Here is an 18,193-nt window from a genome sequence, read left to right as displayed (position 1 = left end):
AATGAAAGAAATAATTGTAACACAGAAGGAAATCAGCAACCAGATTAAAACCCTTGACGTCAGAAAATCGCATGGTCCAGACATAATTGCAAATTGGATACTGAAAGAATGCATGGAAGAATTAACAGATGAAATATACAATATAATTAAACTCTCACTTCAAGAAGGAAAGGTGCCACAGGATTGGAAGAAAGCAAATATTGTAAAGTGGCCGCAAAAAAAAATGTTACATTTTCACTGCAAATAAAAATGTTACACGCGGCGCGACGTAACAAAAGAATTCTGGTCTGAGCCACAAGTGTAGTGGGCGGATCTAGCTATGACGTAGTCCCCTCCCTCACCCCCTATACCCCTCCACCGCAACATCTCACACCTCATGAGCCCGCAGAGCTCGTCGAGTAAAGATTGCCCATACGCTGCTCTCAATCACGCCATTTTTTCACTCGACACCCAACTTTGGCCGCCTATATTTCCACTTCCACCAGGCACAATGGTTAAAAATCAACTTTCCCTGGAACAGAAGAGCCGGGCCTTGTCCCTGATAGAACAAGGAGTATCTGTGATACGCGTGGCGGTGGAACTGCAAGTGTCAAGAATGACCGTTTACCGCCTGAAGAAAGCTGGTGATGCTCTGCCCCCGGCACGACACCGCGACGGAAGGAGGGCTCTGGCAGACCACGGAAGACATCAGCACGCACAGACTTCATTCTAAAGAAAGAAGTGAAGGCAGACCCCGGAATAACAGCCTTAGAACTGAAAGAAAAGCACCCGAAATTGCTCCAGGATGTCACAGTGAGAACCGTGCAGCATCGACTACAAAAGGACCTAAAATTACCATCACGTCGGGCCGCCAAGAAACCTCTGCTGACTGATAAGATGAGGAAGAAAAGGCTGCAGTTCTGTAAGAATTACCGACACTGGACATCAGACGACTGGAAGAAGGTGATGTTTAGTGATGAGAGTACGTTCCGGCTCATCAGAGGAACTTCAAAGGTGGTCCGCCGCCCCAGTAATGTCTCCCGCTACGACCCAAAATACACCGTCAAGACTGTTAAACATCCTGACAGCGTGATGGTGTGGGGCGCCTTCACTGGAAATAATGGTAGAGCTGGCTTGTATTTCCTCCCCAAGAACGTCACAATGAAGTCTGCCAACTACATCGAGGTTTTGCGAAACCACATGCTGATTTTCTGGCGGATCCATGACTGCAACTTTTTTATGCACGACGGAGCCCCAGCACACAAGTCCAAAGCAGTGAAGGATTTCCTGGAAACCAACAAGATTGATGTTCTGTAGTGGCCTGGTAACTCCCCTGACCTGAATCCCATCGAAAATGCATGGAATCAGATGAAAAACATCCTGGAGAAGGAACGACCCAGCACCATACCCGACATGAAGGAGGGGCTGAAGAAGCACTGGGCCTCGATGGACCTACAGTATTTCGCCAACCTCGCCACTTCGATGCCCAAGAGGATCGAGATGGTGATCAAGAATAAGGGCCACATGACCAAATATTAATTTTGTATATATAATGTAAGCTTAAAAGGTAAATAAAACCCATTTAACATGTACTTTTGTGTTTAGTTATCCAAAAAATCTTAGTGTACCATTTTTTTTTGCGGCGACGGTACCGATTTATAAGGGAGGAAACAAGGAATATCCATCAAATTACAGACTGGTCTCCCTGACAAGCACAGTAGCAAAAATTTGTGAAAAGGTCGTCAAAAATAGATGGGTTAAACATTTGGAAGAAAAAAAGCTATACTGAATCCAAATCAATTTCAATTCAGACTAGGAAGATCATGTACAACAAACTTCATCTGCTTCTACTCGAGATTAATAGATATAATACAAGAGAGAGATGGTTGGGCACACTGTGGCTTTCTGGACCTACAAAAGGCATTTGATAAGGTACCACACAAGAAACTAATAAGGAAAATAGAGTCAATGGCATCAGAGGAAAATTATTGGAATGGATGAAAGACTTCCTGACTGGGAGGAAAATGAGAGTAGTTATTAGAGATAGATTCTTAAACTGGGAAGAAATGATAAGTGGTGTCCCAGAGGGATCAGTACTGGCCCCGATCATGTTTGCCATATACATAAATGACATGGATACTGGAGTGTTATATGAATTTCTTTGCAGACGATGCAAAAATACTAAAGAAAGTAAGAACAGAGGAGGATTGCAACTCATTACAACAAGACTTGGACAAAATCTGGAAATGAACTCAAAAGTGGGAAGTGAAATTCCATATTAAGAAATATAGTGTAATGGAATTTTGAAAAAGTAAAAACAGAATATTGAGAGATTATAAAATTGATGAGGTAAAAAAAGTAAACTCTGAAAAAGACCTTGGAGTGATGATCAGCAAAGACATGACACTGGACAAGGATACTAATAAAATAGTCAGAGAAACCTACAATTTATCGAGGTTAATAAAAGTGGCATTTGTCTATTTGGACGAGGAAATTATAAAAAAAAATTAACTACACTAATAAGACCAAAACTTGAGTACACAGCAACACTATGGACACCCAGTACCAAAAAGAATATAAAGAAAATTAGAAAGAATACAAAGAGCAAAAACAAAACTGGCACCAACTCTTTCCAAAATGATATATGAACAAAGACTGTCCAAATTAGAATTACCAACTCTGGAACAAAGAAGGGAAAGAGGAGACCTACTATGTATAGAATTATGAAAGGAATGGAAATCTTAGATAAGAATGATTTATTGAAATGGGACAATGGAAAAACAAAAGGACACAAAAAGAAACTCAAAAAAGATAATTACAGAAGAGATCTGAAAAAAAAATAGCTTCCCACACAAAGTGATAGATACTTGGAACAAATTAGACAAAGAAACAGTGTGTGCAAACACTTTTCAAGATTTTAAGAAAAAACTTGATGCTGAAAGATACAAAGACAGGTCACTACGAGCATAGCTCCCTTCCTGTATAATTCAACTAGGTAAATGCAGGGATATAACAAACACCAGTCTAAATTTTCTTCATAGAGATCTTGAGGAGGTTCTAAGGACCATTGACAGCCACTGTGGGGCTACAGGTTATCTGCTTAATGAAACTTGAAGCAACAGTTGATATGAATGTCTTTTTATTCGAGTTCCAAGTAAAAGTTGACTTCTGGGTATATATATATATATATATATATATATATATATATATATATATATATATATATATACATATATATATACATACATATACCAAGGCTTCTTCCCCCTTACAAGGGAGGTAGCCAAAAAGGAAAAGGCATAAAATCATTCCCACCCATTCCATCCCTGAATACACTCCACACCCCTCCACCCTCCCTCTTATCTTAGCACCTCCTGGATGATGGGTCATCCCTGCACCTTGTCCACTGCCCTGGGTCAGAAGCAGTGTTGCAAGACACAGCACATATATATATATATATATATATATATATATATATATATATCTGGGGAGCAGATTCTCTTGTATGCATGCATTGTTAAAATTGACAGCGTTAGTGAGGTTGTTGATCTTCTTTTGAGTATTCTCCAGTTTTCTAACCAATATTCTGCCATTTAGAGGGTGGGCATAGACCAAGTTGCCAAAATGATTCATTTATTTCAACGTTTCGTCTAACAAAGAGACATCTTCAGGAAATTCTGTAACATAGATAATAATGACGCACAGAAATAAAGAAAACAACATGTAAATCTAACCAATTATACAAATATAGAAGTAAATATCAATAAATGCGCAAATTCACACAAATTATCACTATACATGGGCTGATGGGGACCTTTACTTACAATAGTTAAAAGGTCCGATGAAATGACGAAGAAAACCCTTCGCTCGGTGACATATATACGCACCTAGCCGGCTTGGGTGGTGGTGGAGGGCGGGAGAGGAGGCGGGGGTGGTATCTCATTAATACGTGAAGAAGAGGGTTGGGGGAGGGGTTGGGGGGTTAGGGGGTTGCGGGGTCGGTTGGGGGGGAGGATGGAAGGAGTGGGTAGGAGGAGGTGGAGGGGGGGGTTTCGGAGAGAGGTCATGCTCGGTAATAGCTTGGCCGTGCTGCTAAACAAAGCGATGACAGAAGTCATGTTGCATTGGATATTAATGATAGGACTACATTCTCTGATAAACATAGCTTCTAGAAGCTTAAGTTTATGTACATCCCTATTGCTTGCTATAATCCTAGTGTTTGAAACTAGGTATTCACGGGTGGCTGTTAGGTTATGGTATTTCATTAAGTGATGTTTTATAGCCTCATTTTGTAAATGCATAGTTATTCTCCTACTGAGACTACATCTAGTAAAACCAATATATGCTGTTTTACGGGCTACACAGTTCCTGGTGCTACAGGTGAATTCATAAACACAATTAGTTTTAGACATAGTCTCAGTATTACTATTTAAGTTATTAGTTATAACCAATGAACTAGTTTTAGGGTTGGAGTAGTATACAACCACCCGGATTTCCTTATCTTTAGATACCGGATGACAGTTCTTAGTGATGATGTCTTTAATTTTTTTTTTTTCATCTTTTTTGTAACCCTTGTTGAAGATGTTATGGTAGTATATATCAATGAATTGGGGCTTAGGGGATGTTTGATGGGAAAGGTGGTCACACAACATTTTATTACAAATTACATCAAAATCACTATTAGGGAAACCATTATTCACCAGAATCTGGCGGATGTGCTGCAATTCTGTATGCAGAGCCTGCCAGGAAGAACACACTTTGATAGCCCTCCGGACATACGCTCTAATCACACTGGTTTTATAGCTAGTCGGGCACTCACTTTTGTAGTTCAAACACTTCTCAGAGTTCGTAGGTTTCCTGTACACCTTCGTTGTAAATTCCCCGAAAGAAGAGTCCACTAAAATATCGAGGACAGGGAGTTTGCCATCCTTATTCATTTCAGTCATGAAGCTAAGTCCAGATTCCTCCTGGAGGCGCAGTCTCAATCCCTGGAGAAGGGCTTCTGACTGTGCGCAAACAAAGATGTCGTCTATGTACCTGTAGTATAATGAAGGTTTGGTGACGTCATCTTTAAAGACTGCTTCCTCTACTGCCGACATGAACGCTTGGGCAAAGAGTACTCCCAGGGGGGAACCCATCGCTATCCCGTCATGCTGGACGTACAACTTTCCCTCTGGACATTTAAAGGGGGCCTCAGTAGTGCAGATTTTCAGCATCTCTTCCATTATGTGCTTCGGGATGGTTGGAGGGGGGAAATCTGCGTGTTCATAAACATATTCCAAAATGATGTTAATAGTCCTATGCACAGGAACATTTGAAAATAAACTAGCAGCATCCAACGATGCTATAATGCCGTTAGGCTTATTATCTTTTAAGATGTCTATGAATTCATCCCTAGACTTTAAAGAATAAGTATTAGGGATATAAGGAGAAATTATTTCATGAAGAGTTTTAGCTACGCTGTAAGAGGGGGTAGGAATTTGGGAAATAATGGGTCTAAGGGGGTTTCCTTCCTTATGGGTCTTAACATTACCATAAAGATAACCAGGAGAAAAATCTCCGACTAAGGGTACAAATTTGTTACCTCCTATCACGGCGTTAACAGTGGAAATAAGTTCATTAAGTCTAGATTTAATCTGAACAACAGGGTTACGAGAAATATGCTTAAACTTGAAATCATCTAGGAGGATGTCACGACATTTCTGAAAGTGAGTTTCCCTGTTGAGGATCACATAGCAGGAAGCTTTGTCTGCTCTTCTGATGACAATCCTCTCGTTGTTGCGCAGTTGTTCTGCGGCTTCCTTCAAGCGTGGGGGAAGTTGGCTCTGGTGGTGGTGGCGGCGTTTCGTACTTTCTGCCTGTAGTTGTTCCTGTAGATCTGGATTAACTGAAATAACACCTGTTTTTTGTAACTTACAAATGTTGTCAAAGAGAGTGGCTATTTCTACCTTCTTGTTAACCTGCTTAAATTTAGGCATAAGGGAACAATTAATTCCAAGGTTTAAGAATTCACATTGGGCTTCTGACAGGGGTTCATCGGAAAGATTGATGAAGCTATCTGTTGGTTTAGGTAGGGCTAAGTGACCTCCATAAAGTTTGAATAACTTTTTAGAGATGCGTGTTCTGCCTACCTGGTAGTGATTGGCTACCTTCAAGTTCAGAGCCTCTAAAGTCTTCTGTTTCAAATCCTGGTTAAAGTTGGAAGCGGCGTATTCCTGCTCTGAAGCCTGGAGTTCCTCTTTCAGGGAAGACAGGAGAATGAGCTTACTATCCGTTTCTTCATTAACCATGGTCCTAAGGAAATCCTGTAAGGATTCCGTATGCTGCACTGCTCGGTCGTGGAGACGTACATTTGAATATCTGGGGAGCAGATTCTCTTGTATGCATGCATTGTTAAAATCGACAGCGTTAGTTGTTGATCTTCTTGTGAGTATTCTCCAGTTTTCTAACCAATATTCTGCCATTTAGAGGGTGGGCATAGACCAAGTTGCCAAAATGATTCATTTATTTCAATGTTTTGTCTAACAAAGAGACATCTTCAGGAAATTCTGTAACATAGATAATAATGACGTACAGAAATAAAGAAAACAACATGTAAATCTAACCAATTATACAAATATAGAAGTAAATATCAATAAATGCACAAATTCACACAAATTAACACTATACATGGGCTGATGGGGACCGTTACTTACAATAGTTAAAAGGTCCGATGAAATGACGAAGAAAACCCTTCGCTCGGTGACATATATATGCACCTAGCTGGCTTGGGTGGTGGTGGAGGGCGGGAGAGGGGGCGGGGGTGGTATCTCATTAATACATGAAGAAGAGGGTTGGGGGGTTAGGGGGTTGCGGGGTCGGTTGGGGGGAGGATGGAAGGAGTGGGTAGGAGGAGGTGGAGGGGGAGGGTTTCGGAGAGAGGTCATGCTCGGTAATAGCTTGGCCGTGCTGCTAAACAAAGCGATGACAGAAGTCATGTTGCCTTGGATATTAATGATAGGACTACATTCTCTGATAAACATAGCTTCTAGAAGCTTAAGTTTATGTACATCCCTATTGCGAAGGGTTTTCTTCGTCATTTCATCGGACCTTTTAACTATTGTAAGTAACGGTCCCCATCAGCCCATGTACAGTATAGTGTTAATTTGTGTGAATTTGTGCATTTATTGATATTTACTTCTATATTTGTATAATTGGTTAGATTTACATGTTGTTTTCTTTATTTCTGTACGTCATTATTATCTATGTTACAGAATTTCCTGAAGATGTCTCTTTGTTAGACGAAACGTTGAAATAAATGAATCATTTTGGCAACTTGGTCTATGCCCACCCTCTAAATGGCAGAATATTGGTTAGAAAACTGGAGAATACTCACAAGAAGATCAACAACCTCACTAATGCTGTCGATTTTAACAATGCATGCATATATATATATATATATATATATATATATATATATATATATATATATACATATATATATACATATATATATCAGATTCCAAGTAATTTGACCTCAAGGGTGCTTGAGTTCCAAAGTACCACTGTATTAAAGATACTTGTTAAAAATTTGTAAGGCCATAATTACTGTAGTTTCATAATGATAATGTATTTTACTGTTAATTAGAATAATTGTAAAATTATGTTATGGTAAGACTTGTTTAACGAGATAAACACCATTTGAGGACGGAGCCTTTATTTGTACGACGTTTCGCTTATTACAGCTTTTTCAAGTACAAGTTGAGATACAAATGCTTGAGATTAAATAAGGGGAAAGGAGGGAACGGGGAGAGAAAAGGGGGTGGGGAGGAAGAGGAGGAGGAGAAGGGGGGGAGGATTGGACACTGGGAAAGGATGAGAATGCTGGCCCAAACGTCCGTGGGCGAAATGTCCATAAAGGGGGTTTAGATATGTAATATTTTGCTGGCCATGGGTATTAGGGGAATAATGTGAGGCGAGATGTTAAACATGCCCCTGTTTTGTTCAATAGTGTTCGTTCCTTGAATGATTGCTGCTTCTAAACACTTCCTGCGGATTTTGTCTGGTTCCCGTATTAGCAGCTCTCCATTCTTCCAGTCCATAAGATGGTTTTCCTTGTTTCTATGTGTCACACATGCATTGGTGGTGACATCATGCCTGACGTCGTAACGGTGTTCACGTATTCGTGTATTCAGGTCGCGTGACGTTTCTCCGATGTAAACTTTATCGTATTCCGTGTTCAGGATGTGATAAAGTTTACATCGGAGAAACGTCACGCGACCTGAATACACGAATACGTGAACACCGTTACAACGTCAGGCATGATGTCACCACCAATGCATGTGTGACACATAGAAACAAGGAAAACCATCTTATGGACTGGAAGAATGGAGAGCTGCTAATACGGGAACCAGACAAAATCCGCAGGAAGTGTTTAGAAGCAGCAATCATTCAAGGAACGAACACTATTGAACAAAACAGGGGCATGTTTAACATCTCGCCTCACATTATTCCCCTAATACCCATGGCCAGCAAAATATTACATATCTAAACCCCCTTTATGGACATTTCGCCCACGGACGTTTGGGCCAGCATTCTCATCCTTTCCCAGTGTCCAATCCCCCCCCCTTCTCCTCCTCCTCCTCCTCCTCTTCCTCCCCCCCCTTTTCTCTCCCCGTTCCCTCCTTTCCCCTTATTTAATCTCAAGCATTTGTATCTCAACTTGTACTTGAAAAAGCTGTAATAAGCGAAACGTCGTACAAATAAAGGCTCCGTCCTCATATGGTGTTTATCTCGTCAATCTTGTCAGCAAACTGCCACTTTTAAGCAAGACTTGTTTACCCATGTCACAATGTCCTACAAAAACAATTGATATTTTCAGGGTCATTGCCATGAATTCTACGCGGGCACAAACTGGCATGACTTCTGAAGCCTTAGGGGTGTCGGTAGCTCCTTCCTTTTTCCAATCCTGTGTAGCTGACGGCAAAACAGCACGTATGGAGGATGTCATGCGCTTTAAAGTAAGGTTTTTCTTTATGTCATTACCAATTTTGACCCGTGGGAAAAGAAATATTGACCCATATTGTGCTCATAATTGCCATGGTAAATTTATAACAGCTCATAGCAAAAGTAGACTTGTTTTTTTTTTTTTCTGCTTGATATTATAAGTATCACTTAATTTTGACATTTTGTTGCCTTTTTGATTATATTATAAACTAATATTTTATTTTGTTTTTGTTTGGTTACATTTTCATGTTATATCACCAAGTGTACTGATGGCAAAATTCTATTTACCTGAAAAATTTACTTTTTTCTCTCTGATTTTCACCTTTTATGTTATGTGGATATAAAAGCTATTTTGTGTCGTCTATGAACTTTGCCATCACACGTTGCCAAGTTTTGCTTCTTTCTACGAAGTGCACCAGATGGCTAATGCTATAGCTTAATTTCTCTTCTTCTTCGTCTTCGTCTTCTTCTTTTTACTTTATAGTGATTTGCCATTGATGCATGAATATTTACTTTTATTTATGGGAGAATAATTGAGTTTTCATAATTATAGAAAAAAAATTTACCTTGGAAAAAAAGGATCCAATTTTGTAATTGTGTTTCCCTGGATAGTAAGCTGAGATTTAACGTATAGGAATAGCATTATTACGGGTTTGAAAGGCAAAACTGGGGTTGCAACTTTGGAAATCAGGCAGAGCTAGAAAATTAAACCAAAAGGGTTTGATATAAAGATTGTGTCCCCATGGACTCCTTAATACAGACTTTTAATTAGGCTTTTTTCATTCCTAGGTGTCTGTGACTGCATGTCTCAGATGCGCATGGTTGGAATTATTGCGAAACCAAGATTTAGTTACTGGTAGAGAAGAGGAGCTCCCCATATCTTTTGTATGTCCTTGCTTCTGCCATCGTATAACTGTACCCCTCTTCAGTGGATTTAGCCTGTATTTAGGAATGATGGCTACACAAGTAATTTTGTCAAAATAGATTTTTTTGAGGCAGTAGAACATGGCCACATCTTGACCAATGTGCAGTATCCCATAACCTGGCTCAGTTTTCATGCATCCTGTAGATGAAATTATCTCATTGTTTGTTTTTAACTTTACAAGTTTTATTTTTATTTTCAATTTTTTTCCTTTGCGCCCCGTTATTTCCCTGGGACGAATATTAGGCTGAAGTTGATGTAAGTACTATTATATCCCCCCAAGTTGTTGGTGTTGTTGCGCTTGTTGTTGACCCTATCATAGGCAAAGCCTGTAAGTGCAAATTGTGGAAAGATGTAACAAGTACACAGACGTAGAACCTGGTGCTGGGTAGAATCATAGCTTCACCTTGAAAATCGCTTTTCTTTTATTTGGGGTCTGTACATGAATCTACTTTCATAACCTTTACATCTTGTTTTCTTTGATAAGTAGTGGTGGAGGGGATCTTGAGACCAGATGATAATGTAGGAGATAGAGAGCTCATCTTGAGTTACAAATGTAGAGTGTGGTTTCCATTATTTTCCTTCAGTTATTGAATTGGCAGAAAAATTGAAATTGTGTACAGTGTTGAAGAGTTGTTGTGTCTAAGTGTAGTCTGTCCCTGGAATAAAGTAACTCCTTTAGTTTGTATAATTTTGACATTGGAAATTTTAGTAGAATGTTCAAGAACGGGGAGACAAGTTTTTAGAATTAGTCATGATGACAAGGTATGGTCGAGTTAGCATAGTGTAGGTGAAACTGTTGATTGGTTTCTTTTGTTTTTATAGCAAATACTTCAAATGTTATTTTTTGGTTTCTCCTGCAAAAGTTATTTTTTGTTTGTGCATTTTTATAGAAAATCAAAGTAGAAATAAATAAGCTTTTGCATCTTACTATTGAAGAAGAGCATGAGAAATGTGCATGAAGATCTTTTGCAAAGGCGGCTTTCAATGCAATTAAACATTTTATTTTCATATTCTTGCTCATAATGCAGCTTTCAGCACTATATATATATATATTTTTTCTTGCTGAGTATGCATGCTTCTACAATTACTTTTATCAGTATTGCATCATAAGGAATTCTTGAAATGATCTTTTAGTCATTGTGTTGTCCATTATCCATACTGTAGCTCAGTGTCTGTTGTATGTTAAAAAAAAAGATATGGATGTATGAGTGTTTTTCAAGAAAAATTACTGAAAACAATAAGGTGGGCATTGAGACTTAGTTAATTTTTAGTTGAAAATTGTTTATTGTTATGATTAACATGTGCAAATTGACAGGTAAGGTTTTCTTCCTAGGAAGAAAATCATGTGCTCTGGTTGATGTGTACATACATGCATATACCAAAGGCTTTTTCCCCTTTACAAGGGAGGTAGCCCAAAAACAAAGGCATAAAAACCATTCCTGCCCATTCCATCCTTAATATACTTCATAAATCATACATACATATACCAAGGCTTTTTCCCCCTTACAAGGGGGGTAGCCAAAAAGAAGGCATAAAATCATAAATCATAGTTATCATTATTTGGTAAAGTTTGATGTCATGTATGTACATTAAATTTACCATGCATTGATTATGATATTGGACTTATCTCCAAGGTGCTGAGTTAGAACGGGTAGAATGGGTTTGGTTTGATGAGGGTACCCCTAGGGCAGTGGACAAGATGCAGGGATGACCCATCATCCAGGAAGTACCAAGATAATAGGGAGGGAAGAGGGCAGAGGGGAGTGGGGTATGTAGGGGATGGAATGGGTGGAAGGCAGATGTGGAGGGAGTGAACATGAGGGGGCATCCTAGGATGAGATGGATGGATGGGGTGAAAGGGGCTTTGGGAAAGAGGGGAATGTCTGTTGAGGAAGGACAGGAGAGGACAGAAGACAGGGGTGAATGGAGAATGGTTGTATATGGATGATGATGTGAAGCATGAGGTGAAATGGGTAGGGGGATGGGGATGGTGGGGGAGGTAGTATGTGAGAAAATTTGACGCAGCCTGAAGGGATTTCTCCCCGTCTTCTCCTTTTCAGCATGAGGAGACGGAGAGGGGGTTCACCAATTTAGTAAAGCGGTCCTGTTGTGGATGTGATGTGTCTTGCAACACTGCCTCTGACCCAGGGCAGTGGACAAGATGCAGGGATGACCCATCATCCAGGAGGTGCCGAGATAAGAGGGAGGGAGGAGGGTTGAAGGGAGTTGGAATATAAAGAAAATGGAATGGGTGGGAGTGGTTTTTAAGCTTTTTCTTTTTAGCTACCTCCCTTGTAAGGGGGAAAGAGCCTTTGGTATATGTATGTATTATTATTATTATTAAAAAACATAGCAAAAAGTCAAAGAAGATTGATTGCAAGTTGTTAGGAATCATAGCTTTCTACATGAATAGATAAATTTGTGGAGCGAATTAGAAGAAATAATCCAAAACAATAGTATAAAAACAAATTTAAGGCAATATTTGACAGGCAAAGACACAGAAACCACAGGAGCTCAGCTCCAACATTGTCCACTACAATGAAGTAGACACACGTATATAAATCAAAGGCCCCTTTTGCCTTTATTGAAGTCAAAACACACACCCTCATCATACATGTACTCATTCTTTCCATGTGTCCAACCCATCCCAATACTCTTTCATCTACCCTATCTCCCAACTCCCTTACCACTCCAGTTCTCCTCCTCACCTCCTCATTTCTCACTCTGTCCAGCTTAGTAACCCCCATCATACTTCTCAGACACCTCATCTCAAACACATTCAAACTCCTTCTCTCTTCCTCTCTTATGTTCCATGTTTCTGCCTCACCCCATACAGTGCTGTTGGCACAATCACTCCTTCATACAATCTCCTCCTAGCCTCCATTCCCAAATGTCTATTCCTCATTACACTTTTTAATCCACCCAAGGCATTTACTCGCTTCTCTCAATCTACATTCTACCTCCACCTCCACTCCTCCCTTTCCTGCCACATTCACACCCAAGTATCTAAAACTATCCACTTCCTCCAGTTGCTCTCCCTTAATGCTCACTTCCAGTCTGCTGCCACTTTCACCCCATGTACATCTCATCACCTTACTTTTACCCACATTTATCTTTAACTTTCTTCTTTCACACACTCTCCCAAACTCTGTCACCAACTTCCTCAATCCCTCCTCTGATCCTGCTACAAGTGCAATGTCATCCGTAAACAACAGCTGGCTCACCTCCCACTTTTCTCCATTTTTTTTAAACATCTCCAATCCCTGGCCCACTACCCCTGCACTTACCTCTCACACCACCCCATCCATGTATAAGTTGAACAGCCAGGGCAACATAACACATCCCTGATAAAGTCCCACCTTTACTTCGAACCACTCACTCTCTCCATTTCTAATCCTGACACATGCTCTACTACATTTGTAAAAACTCTTGAGAGCTCCTAGAAGCTTTCCTCCTATCCCATATATCTGCAAAACCTCCCACAGTGCCTTCCTGTCTACCCTGTCATAAGCCTTTTCCAAATCCATAAAAGCCCAGAGAACATCCTTACCTTTTCCAATAGCTTTCTCACATATCCATCTTGCCACAAAAATCTGATCTACACAACCTCTACCTGTCCTAAATCTACACTGTTCCTCGCCAATTACTCCCTCTGTTCCTCTCCTATTACTCCCTCTGTTCCTCTCCTAATTCTCTCAACCAAGATCCACCCATAAGCCTTCCCAACTACACTTAACAAGCTAATCCCTCTGAAACTACTACACTCACACTTATCCCCTTTTCCCTTGTAAAGTGGAACTATACAGGCACTCCTCCAGTCCTCCAGCACTCTACTCTCTCTCCAGCAAACATTAGATAACCTCACCAGCCAGTCCACCATCACTGTACCTCCTTTTTTTAGACACTCTGCATGGCATCCATCCAGATCAGGTCCCTTACCTGCTCTCATCTTAACAACTGCCTTCACTTCATTATTTTTTTCCTATTCCTTTTTGTGTTCTAAATATAACTTTGGGAAGTTTGGTGGCCAAGTGGCCTAAGTCTTGCTACTTTGGGCAAGAGGTCAAGGGTAGAGATGGTTTGAGGCTGGTGGGAGGCAAATTCATATTACATACATCAATGGCTTTTTCCCTCTTACATCCCCACATACTCCACTCCCATGCACCAACCTCCCTCCCTCTTGTCTCCTCCTGGATGACGGGTCCTGAATGACACACACATACATGCACACACATAAAGTCCTTGTCTTTTTTAAAGGGAGGGACTAGCTTAGTCAGAGCACACACCCAACATACACTATTAAAAGTATAATCTGTGTATTATGTGGTAGAAAATCCAAGTGGGAACAGGTATGTGCCTCTGACTTGGCTGCCTCCGTTATAAGGTGGAGGGGAACTCTTGGTATATAATCAATCAAATCAGTCATCCTGAGTCCATTGCTGAACAAAGGCCTCCTTCATAGCATTCTATGTTTCACATGACTGTGCCAACCTCTGCCACATCACTCCTGCAAACTTTTCAATCTCATCTCTCCTGTTTGGTCTTTCTTTTCCACACTTCCCATCTCGCATATATGGATAGTGTTATCCCTCCTATTTCGGTACCTCATGGATGAAGGGTCATCCAATTCCCTTGACACACCACGCGGGTCAAGGGCAATGTACTGAGGCACAGCACCTCATCGGCTGGAGCTGGTTTCCTCCCACTGTTTCATCACATAGAGCTACCCTCCTCGTTCACTCAAAATAATTTATGAAGCTGATGAGAAGAAAATCTCATTAGGTTGTATCACCCATTCATGCAGTGAAATTTTCCTATTATCTCTCCAATCTTTTGTACACATTCAGATCACAAAACAATTATTCCACAGTAGACCTATAAATTCTGTGCTTAATCAGTCACTCCCAGACATCAACCCACTCCCAACACAAGTAAGATGCATGTATGTTCAATTCACCACAATTGATACATATCAAAAGGTCTTTTCCACCTAAAGGAGGGTAACATACTCTAAGTACGCCTTTTTCTTTTTGGCTACCTCCCTTGTAAGGGGGAAAAAGCCTTTGGTATATGTATGTATGTATGTACACCATGTAACTATTCTACACCGATCCAGAACCCAATCATTGCCTTTCCTAACTTAGTACCATGTGGATGAAGGATCATCCTTGTCCACATATACACTACATAGGTGTAAGGCAGTGGAGTGAGAAACAGCACTTAAAAAAAAAATCCCATTATCCTCTTCAAAATTATATATGGAGCAGACTTAAAGAACATGCCATTGGGCCATGTCATTTTAGGATGTATTGATAACCATTATCGATTCACTCCAATTTTTTGCACACATTCTTCTTTCATCTACAGACATTCCTCTTCCATCCAGTACCCCATTCACTCTGTTCATTCACCTTCTACTTGGTCTTCCCTTCAAGTTCACTCCATTCAATTTTGCTTTCTGCACTGGGGTCACCATCCTGCATTAAAACACTGCCAACACACAGTTGGCTTGGCAATGGACCTCATCAGACCCAGATGCTGCCTCCACACAGAAGTCACTGAGGATTTTATTCTACACTGCTCAACTCTTACTCTGTGTAGACAACTTGAAATCTCTTCCCTGAGTGATTTATGGTCTGTATCCATGGATTTCCTGCAATAGAGACTGGGAACAATAGCCCTGCCAGAATAAACTAATAGCCCATTATTGGACAAGTATTGGCCCATTTCCTACCACTATATGCCAACATAAGGCCAATGTTGGCCCTCTAGATTATGTTAGCAGGGAATTTGATGCTTGCTAGACATTTCATGCACATCAAAAGCTCCCTTCACTCATTCTTTCCACAAGTCCAAATCACCTAAGCACTGCAGTCCACCCTATCGGGTAATTTCCTTTTCACCCATTATCTTCTTCGCCTTCATGTTTCTCACACTTCATTCTTGTACCGCACATATTTCTTGCATACTTTATTTCGTAAATTATTTTTTTCCCATATATTCCAAGTTTGTTCCATGTAGCACCTTGAGTAGTTACTTTTGCATTCAACCTTTGTCTTGCATTCATCCACAAATACCTATTTCTCGTAAGAATTTTCATTCCATCAAGATATTTGTATATTTCCATTGCTGTATAATTCATCTTCACTGCTGTATATAATCTGAAATACATAAACCTTGACGTTTTCTCGAGCTTCTTGCTCCTCGTTCACTATTCTCACACACCCTTCCAAATTCACCAACTTCTTCAGTGTCTCACCAAAATCAACTGTAAAAATGAAAACATGAAAGCTATTTGTAAGAAAATGTTTTAATATTAAGATGTTATTTTTGGAATAGTTGCAAGGGTTTGTCCTACCAAAACTGTGTCATCTAGTCTACCATGGGTTATTGTAAAGGTTTCTCTGGATTATGTAATGTATATTACTAAATTTTCGTAGGTGCAGACATTTTGTTAAGCTACAGAAATGGTAAATGAGCATAAAATGATTATATTGTATATAGTTAAAAGAATATGTGAATATGTGGAAGATATAGGGTTCTAAATTATTGTACAGTCCATGTGCAGTTAGGGTTTCACTTCCTTTTATGTAATAATAGAGTGGTATATCTTAGATGAAAATATATATGTCAGGTAGAAATATTTAATTCAGTGATTTGACAATGTTTACGTATTAATGCACAGGTAGCTACGCAGATCATGAAGTTCTTGATAGACAACTTTGGTGTGAGTAACCTGTTTGGGCGGGCCAACTATGAGTATTATGCCAGAATCACTGGTCGAATACTCAAAGTGGAGGAAGACTGGATATTTGCATTTCGCTATCCACCAGACAGTTTAGTTGCACGTAAGTATGAAAATACATTTGTTTTATTTTCTGATTCCCCCCCCCCCCCACTATTTTGCTCAAAATTTGTTAAGCACAGTTTGTTTTGTGGTATTTATAGTGTTCTTGCAAATTTTAGATTGTGTGTATTAAAGAAGAGTTTTTTTTGTGTGTGTGTGTTTGTAGCAGTAGATGCAAGAATGCAAAATTTAAACTTTTAGTAAACACAAGTATCATGGACACATTTGTTATGCTGCATTGTTTTAGTTTTTTTCTGTAATTTTATATTTGTGGATAATACCGTGGGTAATGCTACATATTCTTCAAATAAGTGTTTGTTGTATATATTTTATAAGCACATAACATAATTTACCTCATCCTTGCATAATTCCTATATGTGAAGGTTGTATTTTAATTATATGGACTCAGAAGTGATGAATGTGTTCAGTGCATTAAATAAATCTTCTTTTATGAAACTAAAAGAATTTATTGCTTAATATGTGTAGTAAAGTGCATTAGGATTTAAAATAGGATATAGTGGAAATGAGCTAGACTAATTTTTTACGTAGGTCCTAGTAGATAAGTAGGTATTTAAAGTTTTATTCTTATAGCAATAATGTGGTTGTGTATATTTTAACTTTGCATTTATCATAGGTATGTTTTTCTAAAGTTATGTAGACCTTGATGGCTGAGCTGGTTAGGGCATCATTACTTGCTGCACTGGTTGAGGGGATGGTGGTTCAAATCCTGCCTCTGGCTACAAAGTCCTCTGTGACGGACACCATCCTAGCCTTCTGATAGGCATTTAGACCTAAGCTGTGGTAAACCATGCTGCCCTCATTTTTTGATAGGCAGTGTACCCCTAGTTTTTACAAAAGTATTGGAGTAGGGGATAGATTTAAATGAGTACTTAGAGAGTTTAGGGAGGAATGTCAATGAAGTGCTTTTGGGAGATATCAATACTAGGGTAGGGGATGAACCAATAGGTGGAGTGGTTGGGAAGTGTGGAGTATCAAATAAAAATCATAGTGAAGGGTTAATGGTGAAGATGTGTTTAGAGAGTTGATGATTGCTAACACAATGTTTAGGAAAAATGTCAAACATATGTATACATGGGAGAGGGTGGTGGATAGAAGGATGGTTTATAAGGCATTAATAGACTATGTAGTGGTATACAGGACAATAGTAGGAAGAGTTCTTGATGTCCATGTTCTTAGGGGAGAGAGTGGGGGAATATCAGATCAGTTTTTGGTGGAAGGTAAGTTGAGAGTGGAGGGTAGTTGGAGAAAGAGGAAAAGGGCAGAAGGTAGAGAGGTGCCTAGAGTAAACTGTTTAAATGAGAAGGTAAAGAATCATGAGTACCAAGAGAAACTGTGAGAAGTGTGGGAGGTGGTGAAGAATACAGTAGAGGTAGGAGTGGAGGAATGGGGCTGTTTCAAGGAGGGCATGACAAGGTGTGCAAAGATGGTATGTGAAA

At 39.7% G+C, this 18,193-nt stretch overlaps 1 protein-coding gene across 8 annotated transcripts in view; it reads left to right on the top strand.

The window, feature by feature from the left end:
- The window catches only part of LOC143032326 (uncharacterized), an 80,471-nt gene that overhangs the window by 21,435 nt on the left and 40,843 nt on the right, over positions 1 to 18,193 (top strand). For 4 of the 8 annotated variants that reach the window (XR_012967101.1, XM_076196873.1, XM_076196875.1 and 1 more), the window contains exons 4-6: positions 8,840 to 8,978; positions 9,754 to 9,930; positions 16,575 to 16,737. Coding sequence is in view for 7 of the 8 variants with exons in the window: in XM_076196873.1 (XP_076052988.1) it covers positions 8,840 to 8,978; positions 9,754 to 9,930; positions 16,575 to 16,737 (479 nt within the window). In the remaining variant the exon portion in view is untranslated. Of the gene's footprint in view, positions 1 to 8,839; positions 8,979 to 9,753; positions 9,931 to 10,132; positions 10,145 to 16,574; positions 16,738 to 18,193 lie in introns of all 8 variants that reach the window. The other 4 variants (XM_076196878.1, XM_076196877.1, XM_076196876.1 and 1 more) reach the window with 3 other exon arrangements.

The sequence above is a fragment of the Oratosquilla oratoria genome, chromosome 13, assembly GCF_046742065.1.
Source record: "Oratosquilla oratoria isolate Oo_2021 chromosome 13, ASM4674206v1, whole genome shotgun sequence".
Classification (NCBI taxonomy): Eukaryota; Metazoa; Arthropoda; class Malacostraca; order Stomatopoda; family Squillidae; genus Oratosquilla; species Oratosquilla oratoria.
Note: the sequence above shows the minus strand (reverse complement) of the source record. Positions and strands in the feature narration are given on the sequence as shown.